This window comes from Harpia harpyja, chromosome 9 (assembly GCF_026419915.1).
Source record: "Harpia harpyja isolate bHarHar1 chromosome 9, bHarHar1 primary haplotype, whole genome shotgun sequence".
Lineage (NCBI taxonomy): Eukaryota > Metazoa > Chordata > Aves > Accipitriformes > Accipitridae > Harpia > Harpia harpyja.
In genome coordinates, this window is record NC_068948.1 from 11,081,705 (window position 1) to 11,103,463 (window position 21,759).

A 21,759-nucleotide genomic window follows, 5' to 3' on the forward strand; every position below is an offset into this window, starting at 1 on the left:
TAAAGAAATTTAAAAGAAATTACTGTTTTTCTTGGCAAAAAAGACTTTAAAAATGTCACCAAAGCAGCCTGAATCTTAGATCTATTATCTCTCTTTTTTTTTTTTTTTTTTTTTTTCTTTTCCCCCCTCCTTGATAGACTTTTCTTTTTTCTCTTGAGGTAATGAACATTATTGAGTGGGGGTCCAGTAGAGGTTAAGAAATGAGAGGATTTCCCTCCAGGGAGGAGATGAGAGGGAAAATGAACCTCGTGACAGATGTTAGTTACATTGCCTAATGCACTACTGGAAGACACTCAGATGCTCTGGAAATAACCTATTACAGACACCACAAGCTGCAGTGCATAGCGTTAAGGTCATCCAAAACTTCCCCTTTTAAGATTATCTCTTTCACTGTCTTATAACTTTGCCAAATTTAATCATTTAGGCTGAACTTCTTCACGCCAGGTTTTTGCCTCCGGCTAACTTTGCTGTCATTAGTTGTTGAAAGTTTCATCTAAAGCTGTTCATCCATTTCAGTGAGTAAGACTGGAGGACGATCTGTTGCTTTGCCCATAAATCCTCAAAGTGAAAGGCTCTAAAACCTTCATTTTGCACATGCCAACCATAAAGAGAGACCTAGCGCATTGCAAGCCTCCAGGAGGCCTGTGGGTGTCCCCTTTCTGCCCTTCCCAGCCTGGAGGGTGGGCAGCCCCTGCGATGGTTGCGTGCCGGTGCCTCTGGGGCTCCCTGCCCTGGCCTCGTTCCATCCTGCCAGGGAGAGGCTGGGGCTGAGGCTGTGGCAGAAGGAGGGCAAGCAGCCCACAGCCCCAACAGAGCTGTGCCTTGCAAGCCTGCAGGCTGCCTCTCAGGTCTTCCTTCTCCTCTCCATCCAGTCTACTGTGGTTTCTAATCCTTCTCTCCCCTACACCAGTGACTGGTACCTGCTCAGGACGCTCTCCTTGCCACAGTTGTAGCCAACTTTGCTCCATAGCTGACCACTGCAACGCAAAAGTTGGCTACAGAGAACATAGAGGGGCTCGTCTTATATCCACAACTGTAACGCTCTCAACGAATGTAAAAATGTGAAAGGATCAGGGTGTGCAAGACCGGTAGGGAGGTGATGAATGGAAATGATCAGCCTTTCATGGGGGAAAGCGATAGGATATCAACGAGCTGGGTGATCGGCGGTTCATGAGAGGGAGGGCTTGCACCTTCATCTCCTGTAGCACCAAACACAGGACCCTTACCCTAATTTGGGCCCCTGGGCATGGCTGCAATGTAAATATTAATACTAACGAGGCTATTCTTCTCAGTTTGTGCACATGCTGTTTTCCAAGGCTGGTAGTGTGGGAAATGGCCCATCCCACTTGCTGGGGCCCTAGGAAGATAGTTGTTATCAAGTGTAATGGAAGCTGGTGTCAGCTGGAGTCAGAGGCCTGCATTTCCATCTCAGCGAGTATAAATGTTTGGAGACCCCCCTTGGGAGGTGAGCACGGGGACTAGTGCATTAGTCAGAGAACCCGCTGCTGCTGAGCAAGACTCTCAGAAAAAATAGACTCAGTTGAAAAGGTAAATGATTGAAGTTGCAGCTTGTGTTCATTTCATATCTAATGGGAATCACAGAGCAAATGGAGTTACAGATAACTGTCAGGATGTTGTATTTAGGAGAGTTGCTATTAAAATGCATACTGCAGTCAGAGAACAGACAGACATGGATGTTTATTGGTATGTTTAATAGAATAATGGAATCAAAGCTCGGAAAGGGATTTGCTGCAATATTGCTAATGTACAGAACTATAAGGAAGTCTGTGAGCATTTTCAAGGTGCTGACAGCTCTAGGTTGGGACAGGAGGTGCTTTCAAGTTCCGCAGGCATCATGAATGCCGAGTGTTGCTGTGTTCCCAAATACTGTCACTGAAAACAAAGCCAAACAGATTATAGCCCGTTACTGTAATCAGTGCATGAGGGAGTAAAGTTCATGTTGTTACTTGTGTGTGTCTCACTCCAGCCCCTCCCTGCCAAAAAAATTTGAATATTTTCCCTCCATAGTTTTTCCTGAGTTTGTAGTATGCCAGTGGTCCTGGTTTTATTTTATAAACAAATTTGACAGTAATGATGATTAACCGGGGTATTCTGAATTGAAGTGTTGCATCAAGCCTACAGGTGGGCTTAAAATTCAAATTTCAAAATATTTAGGGGTAGGCAAATATTGATTGGCCTCTGCACTTTGGACTTGAATGCGAGTCAGCATGAAGAGTGTGTAGAGCTGGCCATTTGGGTTCACCTCTTATTGCAACACAATACTGTAGTGCTGTATCCCGTATCAAGAAGTTACAAGTCCATTGAAGCTAGTGGCAGAAGTCCCATTGACTTCAGGGAGGTCTGGATTTTCTCCCAGGAATTCATCCCAGAGGACAAATTTTTAAAGCTAGGGCCCATATAAAAATGTTGGCACCAAGGCTGAGAAACTAAGGGTGAATGCTGCAAACACTGCATGGCATGGCAAACTGCAGCTCTGCTAATTGAAGAAAATTGGTGTTTTGAAATAGGAGACCAACTGGAGTCCAGAAAAATTTCTCAAGTTTATAGAAGAGCAATACACAGGCAGTACCTAGACCCAGGTGATAATGTAGATAAACATAATGTGATGAAATGTCAATGTGTGAGTAAGGTGTGTATTCTCTGAAAGGATGCTCAGCATTTCCTGGACTGGGTTACGGATTGTTAAATGGGCCCCAGGAATCACTCTCTGGGCCATGACAGAAAGACCAAGGAAAGACAAAGATGGGGTTTTTTTCTGAGATGTATCACTGGACTAGCTTTTGCAACTATCCCATACTTTACATTTGCTAGTGGAATGTTTTGAAGAGTGTGTTACAAAGTCCAGTTGGTTTCATGCCAGATGGTCACTCCCCTATTTCCTTTTGAGATGGTAATCCAAAAAGTCAGATTATCCCATTTTTCTTAATATTAGATTGAAAAGTAAATTACAATAACTGAAGCATACGTGAAAGAACTAGAGCTCTTTCTAATTATGTGTAACTCCTGCCAAACACTTGTAAGCAGACAGCACTATTTTTTTTTCTATGGGAGAATTAGAAAAAAAACGTGAGAAAGTGGTGTGTTTCCACTTCTGTAGTAAACATTGGTATTAGCTGTTGTTATGTTTCAAATTGAAATCTTTCAACAAGTGTTTTGAATAAAATGCAGATTTTTTTTTCTTTCCTGGGAGGATATGTTCTAATGTAGACAATTTTTCTCTCGCAGTGTACATAATAGATAGTAGCAATGACAATAAATAACTCACAGCAAGAGTATAGCGCTGTGCAATATGAAGTGCTGTACAATGTGGATCAAGTTAATAGATTTTGGGCTGTATGATATGATGCAGAGTTAAAGTTGTCGCTTCGGGCTTTTTTCTTGATCATTGTCACCGCAAAGCTTCCACAGGAGTTTGTCTAAGGAAGATCTAGGTAAGAAAATCATTATTGGCTCTTAATTAATCAGACAAAGTAAAAGTAGCCTTGGTGAGTGCTCACACATGGGTCTCTGTAGGCCCTCTAGGAAGTAAATGGCTGTTCCCTTCTCAGAGGCTGTAAAATGCCTGACTGCTAAGGCAAAGTTAGCTACCAGCTGAATTCCTGATTTTTGGCAACAGTTTTGTGCATGGCCAGACCAACTACCTCTGTGCAGAACATAAAGTCCCTCCTTGCCCTGCCCATGTCCTTCAAACATAACAAAGTGGAAACACAAGAAGATAAGCTGCTGCAGTAGTGTTTCCTCACTGGCAGCAAGACTGGGTGAAGCAACAGGATATATGAAAGGGTTTGAGTGAGATGAAGAGTAAAGTTCTAGACGATTTTCCTTTAGTTTAATCTCTGCCACCTGCCATGAGGCTTCTGTATCTTTGAGCCTGAGAAGGCCCCATTTTGTTCAGTTCCGTTTAATCGCAGCATTTAAATATGTGTGTAAAAAACCAACATCAACAAAACCTCATCTGCATGAAACCAAATTTGATATTCTGTCCCTCTCTTAACGTGATCCCATGAATTTCTTGCATTGTTGTGTCCCATGTACTAAGGGTCCCATGCAGAGAGCAAACAATAAAGCAGTGAGAAGACAGATGCTCTGCTAATGGGAAACCAAGGAGAAGAGAGTCTGTGAGGGATTACAGGCAGCCTGGGGTTGGAATACATTATTAGCATAGCACCCAATTCAGAAATTAGTTTTCAGAATTAAACGCCTGAAGCATTTTGGCAAAAACTCCTGATCATCCCTCTCAAAAGCCCTTAAAGCATAAAAGAGTAGGAATCGCAAGCCTAGGCTGAGCAATCACATTCGGTGACCTTGCAGTGCTGTAACAGTGAATTGTAGTTTTTACGGCTTCATACCATTACCGGGGCAGCAACTGCCACACCTACTGAAATGTAACCCACTCAATCTGCTTGCACAAACCTTTAGCAGGTTTTGAACATCCTCATCAAAGAAGAAAATGGGCTGGAATGAGATTCCAGGGTCTGTTTCCAGGAGGAGGGTTTTTGCTTTGTTGAGTGCGTAACAGCAGGGAAGGGCATCAGCCTCTCCTTGGGCACGGTTAGGCATGCGAAGGAGAAGAAGCGACATGTCTTTTCAAAGATCTGACATTGCCTAAGGTAGAAACTTTGGGTCCTGAAGCCTTTTTCAGGCGTGCTATTTTCTGAATGTTTTTGCTTTTGAAAATCATGATGAGAACATCAAGCTTTAAAAGACCCTGGGTAGACAACCAAGATTGGTTACAGGATTGAGGGCAGACAGGAGAAATTGTTTCTCATAGTACTTGGTGGGATTATCCTCCATGCATAATTGTTCATTATATGCTCAAAATTCATTGTTAATTTCTTTTGGATATATTGCACATTAGACAGAAGAGTTATAAACCCCAAGATTATCACAGGAGGACACTAACAGGCCTAAATATTCAGGACAGAAGGGGACTTGTTTTCCTCTTACATTGAAACAAAGACTGTTGGACAGAATCATTAGAGATTTTTTTGCCTATTTGATAATCAAAGTATAGTGGACAGCAAACAAAAGAAAAGTTCAGCCAGCCAAGTCTTCTACTTTATTTTTACTCTTCTATTCTAACATAATTAACATATTTCTCAAGGTTTATTTAGTTTCCCAGAGTCTTATTTTATATAAGTGTATCATTGGGGAGCTTGATTACAAAGTCTTGATTCATGCACATAAAGGGAGATTTTATTATCCTGAGAGAGAAGTCAAGGACGAGGTGAATATGGGAGAAAACAGTTGGGACCAAACTAAGAAATCAGGAAAAATAATATACCGGCTCTTCAACATGCATTTGTGTTCTTTGCATCCTGGTAACTAACTAACGTCTTATTTCTAAGTCACAGAAGTGAGAGGAAAGGATAACACTTCATTTTCAACTTTGAATTTCTGAGCTGTTCTTGTTATAACAACTTCTTTCAATGTTTTTATATATGCTTAATGAGCATCTGTAATGAATATTTGGGAAAGTTCAAAATTACACTTCCTGTTTGTCCTGGGTACGGACTGTCTGTAGACTTCTGAAAGTTTCTGTCCAGTTTGAGATTGGTCTGTATTTACATCATCTTACTGGTCTGCCAACAAAATTTTTTACTTTTTTTTTTTTTTTTTTAAAACTGGCACGTACGAAACCCGTATAGAGTAAGGCTAGAATTGAGGTCAGTACTGCTTACATCCTAAATGAAATTGTATGTATAAAATACTATGTGTACAAGAAGCATAGCTGTGATTTGGCTTCTCCACTAGGGTCTTGCCTGTCAGCCTGTATTACTTCGCTGTTTCACCTCAATCTGTTTTTCACGTCTCCAGATTGCAAGGGAGGGCTGGTGTGCGCAAAAGCTCTTTTCCCCCATCCAACTATGTCAGTAATAAAAGAGGCTACAGGCCTGTAGAGCATACCCTCCTCTTCTCTTGCAGTGACCTAGTCCACAGGCGCTGGGGGACCAGTGCTTCTTCCACCCAGCCACGCTAGGAACCCCGCATTGGGGAGGCTCTTGGGTGTGTTGAGAGATAATAAACGAGGCCATTCTGCCTTGTGTGCCGTCTGGAGCAAGTCACAACTTCTCTTTCATTGCACACGCAAGATTTGTGTGGGTTAATAATAATCAAGCACTTCAAAAATACACGTTGCCGATTTTCATTAGTGTTTTAAGACTTTGTTTGTAAGTTCTGCTTCTAAAATTGAAAACTTAGCACAACAGCCCTGTTTGAACTCTCCAAGTTAAGAACAAACACTGCAAAGCAGAAGTTGACAGGTGAGCTACAAAAATGTAGAGAAAATAATTTCTTGTTTACCTTTAAACAGCAGTGTCCGCAGTACTACCAACATGTAGAAAACAGTGCTGCTAGGATCTGAGGCTGCTGTTCTTTTCCAGTCCAAATAGATTTAAAGCTCAAGCAGAGCTGAATCCAAAACAGTGATCTCACTGAATCAGGTCTCCAGTTTGTCTGGGATCGATACTGTGATCAGAAGAGTGTAGCGGTAAAGGACAGCTCCCCGAGCCCATGAAATATTTTATCACTGCTATTAGACTCACTGCCATTTTGCAAAGTGTTCTTAATTGGGTAATCCAGTTCTGGATGTGTTTGACAAATAACAATTCTCTTGTTAAAAACAAATCATGGTTTTAATTTAATAGGGTTAGTCATATAAAGAGTGATTTTGTGTCAGCAAAACCTTTCTTTCTGACAAACAGTGTAATTTATGACAATCTAGTTAGCAATAAATAAATGACATTAATCTGACCACTATGCCATTCTGTTCCTGGGGAATAATGTTCCCTCTTAATCAATAGCTGGGTAAATGCTCCTTTGCATTCCTTATCAAATGACAGCCAGATGGTACTAGTAAATTCATTCCAGCAGGATTTTAGAATTAGCTGGGTTTGTACTATTGTTAATCCTCTGCTGTCTGCGCCACTAGGACCTACCCACCTGTTTTCCAGTAACCCTCGAGTTTGCAACCTTAGGAAATAGGCTAGCCAGATGGTTACTCAGATACAGTGCAGCCAAGAAGCATCCCAAGCAGTAAGGCCTTTTTTTCTGCATCAGTAAGAAGAAGAAAAAAGAAAAAAAACAGTATCTTGCAGAAATAGTCAGCTAGGACTGTCTGCCTCTGTATTTGTTGCTCAACACCCTGGTCTCTTTTGATGACGTTTCAAAGTTTAAGATTGCATGAGCTGTGTTCCTCAGTGCATAGTAAATTTGGAGCTGTGACAGCTGCTATACCATCATTTACTGACTTTCTGCGCCCATCAAAGTGTCTGCGAGACCTTTTCCTTCATAATCACTTCGTTGCATAGCAACAATAATTTTGTCTCCAACCTATTGATCTGAAATAACATGTAATCCCCTCATGCCCATAAAAAGGAAAACATATGGCAGCTCTAGGCTGGGAACACTGGCTTTTGAAGTGAGGGGACAGTTAATCCCCACTAAATCAAGGGGGGAATGGAGCAAGCCGTAAACTCTGTTGGGCTGAGGCTCTGAGGATGCATTAGATGCCTGAGCCAGTTAACCTGTGCTCTGGGAGAAGAGTCCAGTTTACACTCATCCTCCCCATTCACTGTCTTTTATCTTGTGCAACTGAAGCACATTTCAGGTGAGCTTTGCTACAACCTTAATTGCTGAAATAAGCATCACTGTACAATACTGTACAAATAACTGGGCACCCTGTCCCTGGCAGGAAAGAATGCACATGCAGCACTTCACTTGCAGGGGACCGCAGTGGGTGAGGATAAAGTTCAGCCACTGCAAATACCAGTTTCAAAATTACATGGCTGGAGTTCTTAAGGCCTCTTGCCTGTGGGGTAGTTGTTTGGTAGGTCAGTCGTCTGGCCTGATAACCTTGATTTTTTTTTTTTTTTGTATACTTCTAAACACAGGGCTAAAGACAGACTTTGGCATCTGAAACAGGATCTGCTTTGGGGACGCAAGTACAAAGTTAAGGTCAAAAACACTCAGGCAGGGAACACAGAGCTTTGGTCCCAAGCGGGTGAAGCATCTCCCTGCTGCCATGCCCCAGGCACCGAACGTGAGAGGTCTCTGCTGCCAGGCCTGCCCAGCCTTCCCGTTTCCCACTGCAGGATGGAGCATGGGCTGACGGTTGGGGTTTGTATCATCTTTCTGAGGTACCCTACTGTTGCCCACATTGCGCAGGGGGCCCAAGTTCCTACGACTGGACTTTTAGATTTTTCCCTGGATAAAAAGCTTGGTATCCCCGAGGCAGCTAAATCCTCCTTGGCCTGCATATAGCACTGAGTGAAATATAGGTCCAAAATCTGAGGTCAGTAAGGATCTGGTCACTAATTTGAGCAGGAGTTGGGAGGTAAGTCCTATGTTACTTACTTCCTCAACAACAACCAAATGAGTGAAATCAAGTTAATCCCAGCATGCCAAATGCAAACTCACCAAATAGGCTTCAAAAATAAAAATCAAACTTAAAATAATATTGTTACATTGGAAATCTCAGTGGAAATCCTGCAGTGGATCAGAAGGCCAAGCTGTTATCTGAGCATGCTGCCAGAGCAGAGCGAAGGCTTCTGAGTTCCTGTCTCCCAAACCTATTGTATAGTTTGCTATCATATATGGCACAGGCTGGAAAATAGCGCAGCGTTGACTTAAAAGGTATTTCTGCAGCTAGAGGAGTGGCTACTAATAATCCTTTCTTTTCTGTCGTTTGAATAGTATTCAGGTTTTCAGCAAACAGCGGACAAGTGCTTTGTTTGTGGACACCTCATAATGGAAATGGTAAGAGACCTAAATTCCTAACTGCGGGGTAGCTTGCTTTTCATGTACTTTGGGTAGTGCGCTGTGAGACGTTGTGCTTTTTCCCTAGTAAGACTATCATTGTGTCTTCACTGCTGTCAAGGTAATTTTTTTAACTGAGGCAGTAAATAAAATTATCTTCATGCTCTATTACTATTAAGTACAGTAAATTTGGCTTCTTTTCTACCTGAGATCATGGGAGGCTGTTGTTCTGCCAAATGCCAGTTTAAAAAAAAAAAAAAGATAAATAGAATTTTAATACTAAAGGGTGACAATACAGCATAGCTTTGTAGGAGAATATGGTAAAAGAAAACAGAGGCTGTGCTCTGTAAGACAATAGAATAGCAAGAGCTCTGTCAAGTGGATGGAATCTGGGCTAGAGAGGAGAGGGACGTTATCAGTAGTCCTGAGGTTTGTTACCTGCTCTGTGACTTGTTTTATTTACCTTCTGCCACTTGCTCCATGTCAGTTAAAATGCATTATTGCCACTGGGATTTGTAGGGAGCCAGTAGTCAGAGTTACTTTTATAATTAAAAAAAAAAAATCAAAGGGCTATGGGTTGGACCAGATATTGCTGGCATCATTTCAGTGGGTGAAAGTAGGAAGAATTTAGTCTGTTCTTCCTAAGCAGAAATTCCCAAACAAACAAAATTAAGTGGCTTGCACGTTGAAGATGTGCAGATCATGTAGTATATCTATTTTCCTCTTGCTTTAATATGTATATGAACCTCAGTATGCCTAATAGAAGTAGCTATTGCATTGCAAACACGGAGGTTCAGTAGGAGCTGGAACGGAGACTTCACTAATGAGGATTCTGGCTCATATCCTGGCACCACTGGTTGGACAAGGATATTGTTCGTTTTAGCCCAAGAGCAAATTTCTAGAGTTGTGTCATGCTGGGAGGGGGAGGGGTATCCTGACTTGCATGCTTTGAGCTGGCCATTAATTGCAGAATCCAGGCAAGAGTCCATAATATCTCGTTGGTGGAGCTGAGTAGCTGGAAGCTTTGGCAGGTGCTTGTCTGCCTTTCTCCCATCAGCAAGTGTGCTCTGACAAAAGGAAACAGCTCTGGGATCTCGAGGAATTAAGCAGGCTTATTTGGCTAATTCCTTCGTGTTCCTCCCTGGGAGCACACGTAACAACAAACATGCCTGCACAGTAGCGGTGCCTGTGCACAGCTAAGGAGCAGAGAGCTGCAGCCCCACAGGCCTGGGCACAGCAGAAGCTGTTCAAAGCTGAAAGTGCAGTTGAATTACGAGTTGCTCCTGCAAAGGGGTGGCTGCACAGCCATGCCAGGCTAAGTGTGTCTTATGTAGCTGCCTAGATAGCAACACACACACAGAGACGAGTTGTTTCTGGCTAGGAACAGGCTTGCAAACCAAATGGAGTCTGATGCCACTCATTGAATGGACACCTATAGGGCTTCATTAGAGGGGCAAAAAAGGTTAAATTGACTCTGCATTTTTCCTATGCACCACTTCTTATTTCCTGTTAATTTGATCTTTATTCATAGAATCATCTACAGGGCTGTGAGAGCTTGGCCTGTGGAGATTTTTCATCTCCAGCTTATTAGCACCTCTAAGCTGAGCACTGCTGCTAGCAGATAACTTTTTGAAATTACCTTCCAAAGGTATTTCTTACACTGGAAGTGTATGCAATTGGTGCTATAATGTGTTCAGAGCTGCCTGAAGATGATAGCATGTTTCACTCTACCCAGAGGCTTGTTCATGGGCTTGGCGCATCCTCCTTGATATATGCCCCAGTGCCACGCTGAGCATTACATAGGAGGACACCAGGAGGGAGGGGATCTGTTCTGTAGTAGTGTAGCTGAGACTGCATCAGGCCTTTCGTTGAAACCTTTAAAATGCAACAGGGAAGGTCAGCATGGGAAAAGCCTGGGCAGATGGATGGATCTGTATCCAAACACATGGATACAGATGGAATTTTAACAGAAACTGATGGGCCCCTATAACTGAGCGATAACCAGTCAGTAACTGTGGTGGATTAGGATCCTTAACTAATAAAGGGACGCCTATTTATTTGCTTGTTTTGTTATTTTAAGTTTGAGTAATGACTGCTTTGGATTCCGTCTGTCACAGCCTGTTAAGTTTTGTGAATCAACTCTGTATCCCAGTAACTTGTATTTGGCTGCAACGGATTTGCCAAGAAGTGGCCTCTGAAGCCGTTTTTAATTTCTGTTGGCAGTATTGGCCCTGCAGAGCTAAGACTGATGGGCGTTTGCCTGATTTTCACAGTTCTCTCTCTTTATTGGGAGCCTACTGAAACCCACTGAAATAAGCAAGTTGATTGTTTTAAAAAGCCCCTTGCTGACAGATCCAGAGAGTGGTAATTTCATCCTGAAGTGCTTTTCTCACTGTCATTATTGAGTCAGACACAGCAGTATATGGGGGGCATCTCATGTAATCATGCATCCACATATTTTGCTGTTTGCCTCTTAAGATCTTACAGGCCCTTGGAAAGTCATACCATCCCGGCTGCTTCCGCTGCGTGGTGTGTAACGAATGTTTGGATGGAGTCCCCTTTACTGTTGATGTGGAGAACAATATTTACTGTGTCAAAGACTACCATACGTAAGTCCACAAATCCACTGCGTGCTTGGAAAGATTACAGTAGTTAAATTATTGGTTAAGTTATAAGCCTTGTAGTAGATAAAAAGGGTAATTCGTATTTGCTCAGATGCTCCTAGAGTGCTGCTCTCACATGTTGCATTTGTGAAGTATTTTAAAGTTATATTAAAGGTCACTTCATGGGCCCAGTGTGGCATACAGTGGCCAGGTGAGGTTGAAAATCACGTTGTGTCAGAGGATGTACTTCTCTGGTGGCTCTTTCTCTACTTCTTTCAGAACTTCAAATACTAATTAGATCAGGCTAATTCTGCAAGTGGTGGTAGGTTCTGCTGGCTGTTTCTAAGAGTTGAGGTTCTGGTAGTGTGTGACACCGGTAAGCGTAAGTTAGGTTAACCTAGACTGGGCAGTAGACATGTAATTAGCAGCTAGTGTTAGAATGATTTTAGCCTCACCTGACACAAAGTTTTGTGGTTTAAGTGATTGCTTTTGGACTCCTTTCTTCTCCCCCTCAAAGGCAATGTGAATTAGCTCCAGTCAACCAATAACTCAGCTTATGCAGCAAGAGTAAATCACTCTGAACTCAACCCTATTGGTACCAAGCTGACTGTGTTACAAGGATAGAGTGAATGTTGGCCCAGTGATTGTCATAAAATGCAGCTGTGGACAATAAGACCAGTTGATGTATTTGGTTTAAGTAGATCCTAGCCATGATCAGCCCCTCTCCTATTTAGCACGGTTATGTCTTCCTGATGTCAGATGGTGACAGTCCCCAAATTAGGAGCTGCTTTGCAGTCAAAACAGCGAGTCTCTGAAAGAATTTGAATGGCTTTATGAGTAAAGGAAGGTAAGAGAAAGGGCATATGTGGGAAGAGGCCTGGATTCATGATGCCTAGAGGTCAGGAAGACCTAAGCAATAAAGCTGGGGTAGATCAGCCTCTTCCAAATCTCCTTTTCCCTGGATATCATCAAACATTTAGAGGCATTTGAAATCCTGTGCATCTACATTTTGCTAAAAACAAGGCGTGGTTAGAATAGCTCTCTTGGTTCTACTTTTTGAAGAAACTTTAAATGTGATTTGAACACTTTCTTCTTGCACCCTAGGGTTTTTGCACCAAAATGCGCTTCCTGTAACCAGCCGATCCTACCAGCACAGGTACATGTTAACATGCACTGACTCTTTAGAAAAAACAACTATTGGTGTATGAATGCTTTCTAAAAACGTATTAGATGCTTTTCCCCCCTCTTCCAGAGTCAATACTATGTCAGATACTAAATTAAATACGGTTCAGCAGTAATGTCACTCCCAAACATTCTCAGAAGTTGTAATCGTCACACTCTACTTATGCAGCATAGTACTTTGTATCTTTAGGGTGCTTTCCAGGTCTTAGTTATGCTGTTATAAATCTCATTTAATTGAAAGCCCTGACTGGGGCTCCAAGAATGACCCAAGAATTAAAGCCCTGTTTATTTTTAGAATCTTCCATTAGCTCAAATAGCAAATTTCCTTGTCTGATACATTTGCATTTCTGATGTGGACCTGTTAAGATGCCCAAACTTGAAAAGACATCTGAGAGTTACTCTGACCCTGTGAGAAGGCCACACAATCTGTCATCCTGGGATGGCAATGTAATGAAAGTGCTTAAAGGGGTGGAAAAGTTGGCTAAAAGGGAACCCAGGTGAATTACCTGCTTGCAACCTCAGCCTATCCTGACAGTATAGTTAGCATGATAAGACTTGTGCATTAGGACATCCCATTTCTGCCTGCCCACAGTAGTGCTCCCTTATACTCTGGTGGGTGCAGCACCATCTGAGTTCCCATTGCTGAGGTCACTGACCAGTTCATTTGTAAGCAAGGGCCTCAGCTCCTCCCTCCTTTTCCTCTTGTCATGTTTATAGAGCCAGAGCTTGCATACTATAAGCCCCAGTTAAGCCTGTGGCTAGAGCCTCTCAGCATGCCCACCTCCATCACTGCATGTTACTCTCTATTTGTCATTATTATTTCTGTTAAATGCCCAGGTCTCACACAATTAAAACCCTTACAAAGATGAGCCAGAACTTCTTGTCCTGGTGATGGCATGTGAGGAGAAAACCCCTATGTAAATTTCACTGGATTTGTGTCTTACAAAATTACTTTCTTTAAAAAAAAAAAAAAAAAAAGAAAGAAAGAAAAGGAAAAAAAGCAGTCCTGCTGCTGACTCATGTGATGATGGCTAGCAAGATAGACTCCATGTTCTTTCCCATGGAGGTTTCTTAGGTTAGTTCAAGTCTAGCAGCGCAGGTACTTACTTGCCCACAGCTTCTCTCAGACATAGTCTACGTCATATCTGATGCTCTAACCAGACCTGGAACTGGAAACAATGCAAGGCAACAAATTTAATGAGCTCTGTCTTCAGAGGCTTCAGAGCGGATCAGGGAAAGAGTCTGTGAGGTTACAAGAAGGGTATGAGCTGCTCTGCAGGGCCTGGGGCTCAGCCAGGAATTACACAACTCCACTGCATCCACCCTCATGCTGAGGTTTTGGCCTGTGCGCATCATTACCTGCTGGACTGGTATGTAAATCCCTATGAGGTACATACAGTGACATATGCATGTGCAAAATAGCTGTGCAGCAGATGGTTTGAGGGGAATACAAGCCCTGGAAAACTCAGCCCAGGATGTCTAAAAGGAGAGGTTACCCAACCAGCAGGTCATAGTTTTTGCCTGGTAATTCATTCGGATCCTGGGTGCCCTTGGAAAATTATTTGATTTCAAGACTAATTTGTCCCTTAAGGATGAAGTTTTGGCTACACTTCCCAAATGACCTCTACAGGTTAGATATGTCAGACACCCACGCTGCTGCTGAACAGCAAAACTAGCAGTGCAGTGCTGTGCTCCAGGGGACAAGACCCTCAGTGGTCACAGAGCTCTGCTCTACAGAGGAAGAGGGGATCCCCGGGGGAAACAGCTCTCCAAAGCGATAGGCTGGGCACTGAAAGAAGATTGAGAAAACACTGCTTTACAAGCCCACTCTTGCCTTCTCTCTGCTTCCCCAACAGGGCTCCGAGGAGACCATTCGGGTTGTGTCAATGGACAAAGACTACCATGTGGAGTGCTATCACTGCGAGGTAAGCATCAGGCACCTCTGCTGGCCTGCCCCACAGCAAGGCTTTGCTAATAACTAGCAGCCTCGTGGTAGGTGCCTGACTCGCACCTCAGGGTGCACTTGCTGGCTCTTGCATGCCTGGGCAGGTAGGGCTCTGCCCCACAGCTCCTGAAGGGAGGCAAAGGAATGAGTGCTAGCTGGGCTGCAAGTGGTACCGCCATTTCCAGTACCAAATTAGTTTCTTTTTTTTTTTCCCCAGTATATTGACTTGAAAAGCTGGGTTTGGTTCTTTGGGTTGAATTTTTTCAATACTTCCAGGTGGGGAGAGGACAAAGAATAGGTGCCAGTTCTCTTTTTTCTGATCTCTGGATACAGCTTGTGTCGCTCTGATCTGAGGAAACTTGAATTCACATTGCCTGTGCAGGGAAGGACATACACTGGAAGGCTTTTCTAGGTGATCTGTGTTTTTTCCATGCTGAATGAATATTGATTCTTTGTTAGAAAAGAGACAGGGATACCACTGACTTTCTGTCACTTTTTTCATAGTAGTTTCTTTTGTGCAGCATATTTAAAAGTTTATTGGGGCAGATCAAGTTTGTGGGATTAGTGCTCTTGCTTCAGAGAGGAGAGCTGAGTTCAGTCCTAGCTCTGCATCCGGGAGCATGAGGAGGGAAACAAACTCTTTAATTTGAGATCAACCCAAAACTTCCCTTTTGCTGTATGTTTGGCACTCTGATATAACATGCAAATATCCACACAGATCCTAACTGTGCTTCCTAACTGTCTTAGCACCAGAGGCAAAAAATGCAGCAATGCTATCTTCCATGCACTTTTGTACAAAAAGGTTTTACAAAGAGGCTTCCCATAAAGGGAGAAAATAACAAAATGCAGGGCATCTTGAAATGTACATGAACCTAAATGTAAGGAAGACCCCATCCACTCAGTTATCTCCTTCCCCTAGAGATATCTGATACTCCATCCTTTTCTGTTAATTTTTCAAGAGAAACTGGCACAGGAAATTGCAGCATTTTGGAGAGCTGTACTTCCCTCCTCCTTCTTCCCCCATCTATTGCTTTGTGCAGGCTTCACCTAAGATGACAGCTCCCTCCCCTTCTCTCTCAGGCTATTGACTTTATATTAGAATGTCCCAATGGGGGTTTATTTTCAGTTCTGTTTCATTATTCATTTCCCCATTCTCCTTCCAGTTTGAGGCAAATGAAGCTGCCTCCACATCTGCCCAGAATGGCAGAGTGTGTTTACGTACAGAAGTCAGGGCGTTAGCCATGTGTATACAGGGATACGTTACTGCCTAAGGTTCTCCAGTCAGGCTCTCAAACTGTACGCACTGGGTCACTGCTGTCTCCAAATACTGCTAGAAAAGTTAGTGCCAGTATTTTGAGGTATTCACATGGAGACTTTTGCAAAGGCTGTGATGACTTAGGCAGCCACTTCTGAAATGCCATTAATGTCATCATCACCTGGTGGCCATGCAAAGTCAGTAGTCAGTTTGGAAACTTTGCTGCCTTTCTATATCATCTCTTTCTTGCAACCACATAACTTCTGCTGAGAAGTTCAAGCTGTTTTACAGATCAATAGACCCCCATTCTAAAACTGAAATCCACTGAGAAGGCAGGCTTTCTCACTGCAGAAAAGGAATACAATTTTGGAGAGAGAAAAAGGTGTGAACACTTGGCACAACTGTAGGTTATCCAAAATTGTTAAATTCTAATGAGGAATTGAATTTTAAATCTTACATAAAGGACTATAAAGTTATTGTATAACGTACAGTAACACACAGAAGACTACCTTGGCAGAAACTTTGATTCAACCCTCCCTAAACTAACACGCCAGTTTTAAAGCTTACTTTAAAGCCCATTTTTCATTCTTATTTCAGCATTGTAAAATCTGAGGATTTTAATTTGAGCTATGAAAGCTGAAAAATTGTACTTTGTGTCCAATTAAAAACTTTGCATCAGTTTTCAGTACTAAAATGACCTATATGGCCAACTTGTTGAATTTTTTTTTTTTTTTTTGCTTTTCTATTAAGTCTGCAGATACATACTCAGAATCTCTTGTTTGTCAGGACTGGTCACAGTAACAATTTTTAAGTATTTAACATACTTGAGACATCAAATCCAAGCACAAAACTGCCATGACTTTCAAATGTCCTCAAAATTATAATGATGACAACTGAAAACCAGGATTGTCTCTATTGCAGTGTACGTAATAGTCAGCAGGCAGGATCATTGTTTGTTGTTGTTATTTTTATCTCTGTTCCTCCACTGTTGTTCACCCATGTCATCCCTGTAGTTACATGCCAGTCCCAGAGGTACTACCATATTTCCACTAAAGATAGGCCATTGGCCTTGAAGTCTTTTTTTTTTTTTTTTTTATTCCAAATTAGAGAAAGTTTAGCCCTGCTTCAGAAGTAAAACATGTCTCGTGTCCCCCTCTTCCCCACTCCTCTCATTCTCTACTTATGCTCCCCCATTTGTTGCTCACTGCCTTGTTGCAGAATTAGCTCCTTCTCTGTTCTAACCTCTTCCAGGTTGTATGTGTCAGAGTCAGTCCTTGACCTGTTTTTGTCTGATTTGCATCAACATTTATTAGATGAAGAAGAGACCAGAATGGGAAACAATGGGGGGAAAAATGCTGGGTACTACTATAGACTGTCCTGTTTGGTTTCAGTGATGTCATTTTGCTTAATATGAGATAGTCAGGGTCCACCTACCAAAAACTCCTGAGGTTGCTGGCTTTGGAGGTGTGGGAGGGAGCTCTCAGGGCTATGCAGGATAGATCAGCATTGTTGTGAGATGACCTACCTGAACCATTCACTAATCTGGGATGTATATGTTTCTTCTAGGATTGTGGCTTGCAGCTCAATGATGAGGAAGGCCATCGTTGTTACCCATTAGAGGGCCACTTGCTCTGCCATGGCTGTCACATCAGGCGCCTTAATATTAAACTGCCATCACATCCACCTCCAAGCTATCCAATGCATGTCACAGAACTCTGAAAGACATTTCTAATACCAATAAGCCGTTTGAAAGAGAAGACAAAAATCTAAAAATGACTTTCCTGTTCCTTTAAAGATAACCATCTAAACCAGCTATTTATTTTTTAAATCAGAGGTGAGGGGTCCTTTTCTGATCTTGTACATCTGCGTTCTTTTATCTAGACATTTTCACTGAGACACTGTCTACTTGAACAAATAATTCACCACTAAACTGTAACTGTAAATGGCAGCATTTCTAAAAACAATGGTACAAAGGGCTGTTCTGCACTCCCTACTCACTTTCCTTCAGTGGAGATTTTGCCCAAGTAAGGAGTGTAGAATTACTTCCCAAAAGTTAGCACCTTATCATATTGCAGCAAGCATGATAAGATAAATGCTAGCATTTTAGCTAGTTTTGTTGAATTCTGGTCTTAGAGAATACAGTCTCACATTTTTTAAAACTTAGATTCCCAGAAGTAGTGAATAGGAAGCAAACAAGTGGTTTTGGCAATGGCAGTTTTCAGCATGGGTTAAATAATGGCATTCTGTGAAGAAGCATCAGCCTGGCTTTCCATCCTCCAAGGTTCCACAGTCATCCAAAGACTATTTAGCTTGTTAAAGAAATATGGTAAGCATCTCGCACAACAACCACATTACAGAGAAATATATCGAAAAGATTGGCACATGCAGGGTCATAACTTGAAGAAAGTTACAGGCCTCTGTAATCACTTGCTGTGTACAAATGTAGCCACAGTTTCAAAATGCATTCATATCAACTTGATGATTTGGCACTTACTAAAGAATTCATCTTTTAAACCTGTTTTTTGTTTAATAGGGTTAGCAGCCCCTTTCTATGCAAAGGTACACTTGTCTTTATACTACTTGTTTTATACAAGACTTCATTTGTTACCAACTGCTTTATGATTGTATGTTGATACATTATTAAAAAAAAGAGGGGGACAGTGGTTTTTGTATTATCTTTTCAGCTTCGTGTTCTTTTCTAGATGTACTTTTGAACTGATTACAGTGATTGTCTTCATTGGAAAACAAAGTACAGTTTGGCAGAAATAATAATTTAGAGATTCAGCAGACCATTTTAACATTGGTATTTTATAACAAGTATTAGATGTACATAGAATGTACACACTTTCATATTTTGCATAAGCTTTTACAGTAACCTCAGAGCTCTGGGGAAATATATGTCTTCCATATAGGAAGTTAGATGAATCTTTTATATGGTTTGTTTTCTACCATGTGTTGATGATTTACATGCAAATCACACATCTGTATGTTTAAAAAATTCCTTGCATTCTCCTGAGAATTGATCCAGCCTTCCTGAATTTGTATTTTAAATAAATCCATCATTGCTGTCTTTAACTGTATCCAAATTCACAACAAAATAAAACTTTCTTGCTCCAGAGGAAGTGCAAATACCAGACCAGATTCTCTGCATGTGTAAACTGGGACGTTTCCGTGCCAGTTCTCAACACATCTAGAATCTGACCGATCCATTCAGAAATGATCCCATGTTAAATTCAGCACGCAGACTGACAAAATGACTTATTTGGCAACACCATTGCAGTTTAGTTTCTTATGCTCCATTGATTTTTTGAAAGCTGTTTGTGGTGCTCTTGAAAAGTACAAAGAGCATCCAATGGACACTAATTCCTAAGTGGAATAATTAACTCCCTTAACAGAACTTTTTGATAGTCTGGAATTTCCTTATGGGGGGAGGAGGGGGGCCAGGAAAAATTCTTGTGAACTGTTTTTTTTTCTGTTAATAAGGAACAAAAGGTATGTTTCCTGAACTTTTGCCAAACTTCCATTGGCCTAGATTAACCTGTCCTACTGAATGCTCCTTGGCAAGTCAGATGCTGCTTTAAAAAGTCATTTTCTAATTAATATGTGTCAGTTTGTATTTAATGTGATAGCCATGTTTTGAAGGAATTGGAGTGCAACCAACTAGTGCCCTGTTTCTACAGTGTGACCTCAGAGGCCTGGCATGCAAAAGAGAGGACATTGGGTGCACGCACAGTTTTTCTGCATTTGCAAACATCACCTCTGTGTCCATAGTCACCAGCCCAGCCTCAGAAGGAAGTGGAAGTACATGTGCCTCTCGCCCAAACAGCAAATGCTGGAAAAGGGAAAAAGAATTGTCTTAAATTGGATTGTATGACTAGGCCGATTCCTTAAGGTTCTTACAAACATGGAAGATAGATAGCAGAGCTTCAGGATAAACTTTTAGCATCAGCTGCAATGTAATACTTTTTCCATTTAAGGAAGCTGCTTTAGATCACATTTAGCTTTGAGGCATTTTTACTTGCTTGTCTTTATATATTAAGGAACCCAAATCAGGAAAACAATCATTAAAATACACAGAGAAGGTTTGGGTCTGTTCCTGTGAGCAGGTCATCCCATAACAGTACTCGCTGTACTGGAAAATGCTTTGCTCTACCACTATAGAAGCAAAACCTTCAAAATCACAGTGGGCAGAGATGGAGATGACTTTGGCATTCGGCCCAGTCTTCTGCCAGTACCTTCCTTAGCACTTTGCCTCCTTCAGTGGCAAGTTGTAAGTTTCCACTCCCAACATACTTTTCAAGGGACAGCATACTAACATGTACATACCATATCTTTTCTTCTTTTTTCAAAAACAATCATACTGTAGAAAAAAAATATTTAATGTCATTTCACATTTCACATGTTAACTTGTCAGTCTCCTGTAGTTCTACTCAGTGCCAACGTGTTAAGTATCATCATGGTAAAAGTATCAAAAGGTAATATTTCAATATAGAATAAGCAATTTGTTTAAAACCAGAAAGCAGCAGTTGTTGTTCCAGTATTTTCTATAGACAGGTGCATTCCATTACTGTATAATGAAGTACAGCTTTGTTTTTCCAGCATTTAGTATAAAAACTGGAGCTTGAGTGAAATTTGCCAGGTTTGGGGTTTTTTTTTTTTCCAAAGAGAAAAATAAAATCAAATCTAAAATAATGATGTGCTGTACTCTTTAGTGCTAGTGACAGTTTCTGCACATTTTTACTTCCTGTCTGGGGAATTACGTAAATGAGAAAGCTTCTTTTAATGATTTTTCTTAAGGAGTATTCTTATGTTAAATCAGTTCCAACACAGATGTAAACTTTCTAGAATTCATTTTATGATGTGATTGTTCTTCAGAAGCTTTTGCTGTACTTTCAGAATATTTCCATAAAGTCAAAACAATAACAACTTGTTCTTATTTGCATCAGGACTACACCTTTCCATTTTGGTAAGGAATCTTACAAAGTCCCTACAGCACAAAGCTGTTGCAGGTGATTCAGAGTCCCTCATGCACTGAAGGACATGTTCCAAAGAAACGACCAAAATAATAATCTGAAAACAAAACAAAAATAAAAGAATGCACTCAGTAATTGAGCTTTCAAAGAGGATTTGTTTGGGTTTCTTTCCTTTTCCTTTCACTTGTGTGCACGTGTGTGTGTGTGTATATTTTGTAAGGTGGAGCTTCAAAAGGAAAACATGGTTAGAGGAGCTCTTTAAGACCAGAAATTCCAGAGTAGTTAAGTAAACCAAAGCTCTAAAGGAGACAAAAGCTGCTTTCTTGTGTTTCAAGAAAAGTTTAAAAGTTTGTGATTCATCCTGTAACTAATGCCGTAACTAGAGTATATAATTTGACTTAAATTAAGTTTTCATTTGAGAAATATTTTCATTTTCTTTAAAAGAATATAGTTTTCTTCCAAGAACTTGGACCAACGTTGATTTTTATTTTGTAGGAAATATATAAATTCCCAGTTTGTATATCATGTAACTAGTTTACATGCTGAAAATATACATTAGTTTAACTATTTTTGTGTATATATCCTTGTAAAACCTTTCAATGTGCTTCTGTCTTTTAGTCCTCAGAATTACTTGTGGTTTTGTGTTTCAGTGTTTGATTCCCTTGATTGTTGAAGAAAAAAAATTGGGAAATGTAGATTTATTTATCTAAAGAAGAAGCTACTTGCTATCATCCTAAGTTATTTAATATTAAAGTCAGAAGTTGCATTTAACCTTAGATGCTATAATCTGCTTTTTTCAATAAAGACATTTTGTAGTTATCTTTGGTTTTGTAGTTTGTTGCATGTAAGTATTTTATTTTTTTTAATCTAGGTGGGCACTAAAGCAATTTTCAGGAGACCCTTGTATTGCCTACAGAAATGTCTTAACTGATATTAATTGATTGCAGCTGCATTCATGAAGGATTTTGGTCCTCCAGTGCAAGTGTTACTAATTAAGGTCTAAAATATGCCCACAGCTAACAT

The 21,759-nt window shown here is 41.1% G+C and overlaps 1 protein-coding gene across 1 annotated transcript in view; it reads left to right on the forward strand.

The window, feature by feature from the left end:
- The window catches only part of WTIP (WT1 interacting protein), an 87,935-nt gene extending 66,380 nt beyond the window's left edge, over nucleotides 1–21,555 (forward strand). The window contains exons 4-8 of the mRNA XM_052795748.1: nucleotides 8,716–8,778; nucleotides 11,257–11,387; nucleotides 12,486–12,537; nucleotides 14,420–14,488; nucleotides 17,330–21,555. Coding sequence (XP_052651708.1) covers nucleotides 8,716–8,778; nucleotides 11,257–11,387; nucleotides 12,486–12,537; nucleotides 14,420–14,488; nucleotides 17,330–17,482 — 468 coding nt within the window. The 3' untranslated portion in view covers nucleotides 17,483–21,555. The remainder of the gene's footprint in view (nucleotides 1–8,715; nucleotides 8,779–11,256; nucleotides 11,388–12,485; nucleotides 12,538–14,419; nucleotides 14,489–17,329) is intronic.
- Nucleotides 21,556–21,759: the final 204 nt, after the last annotated feature.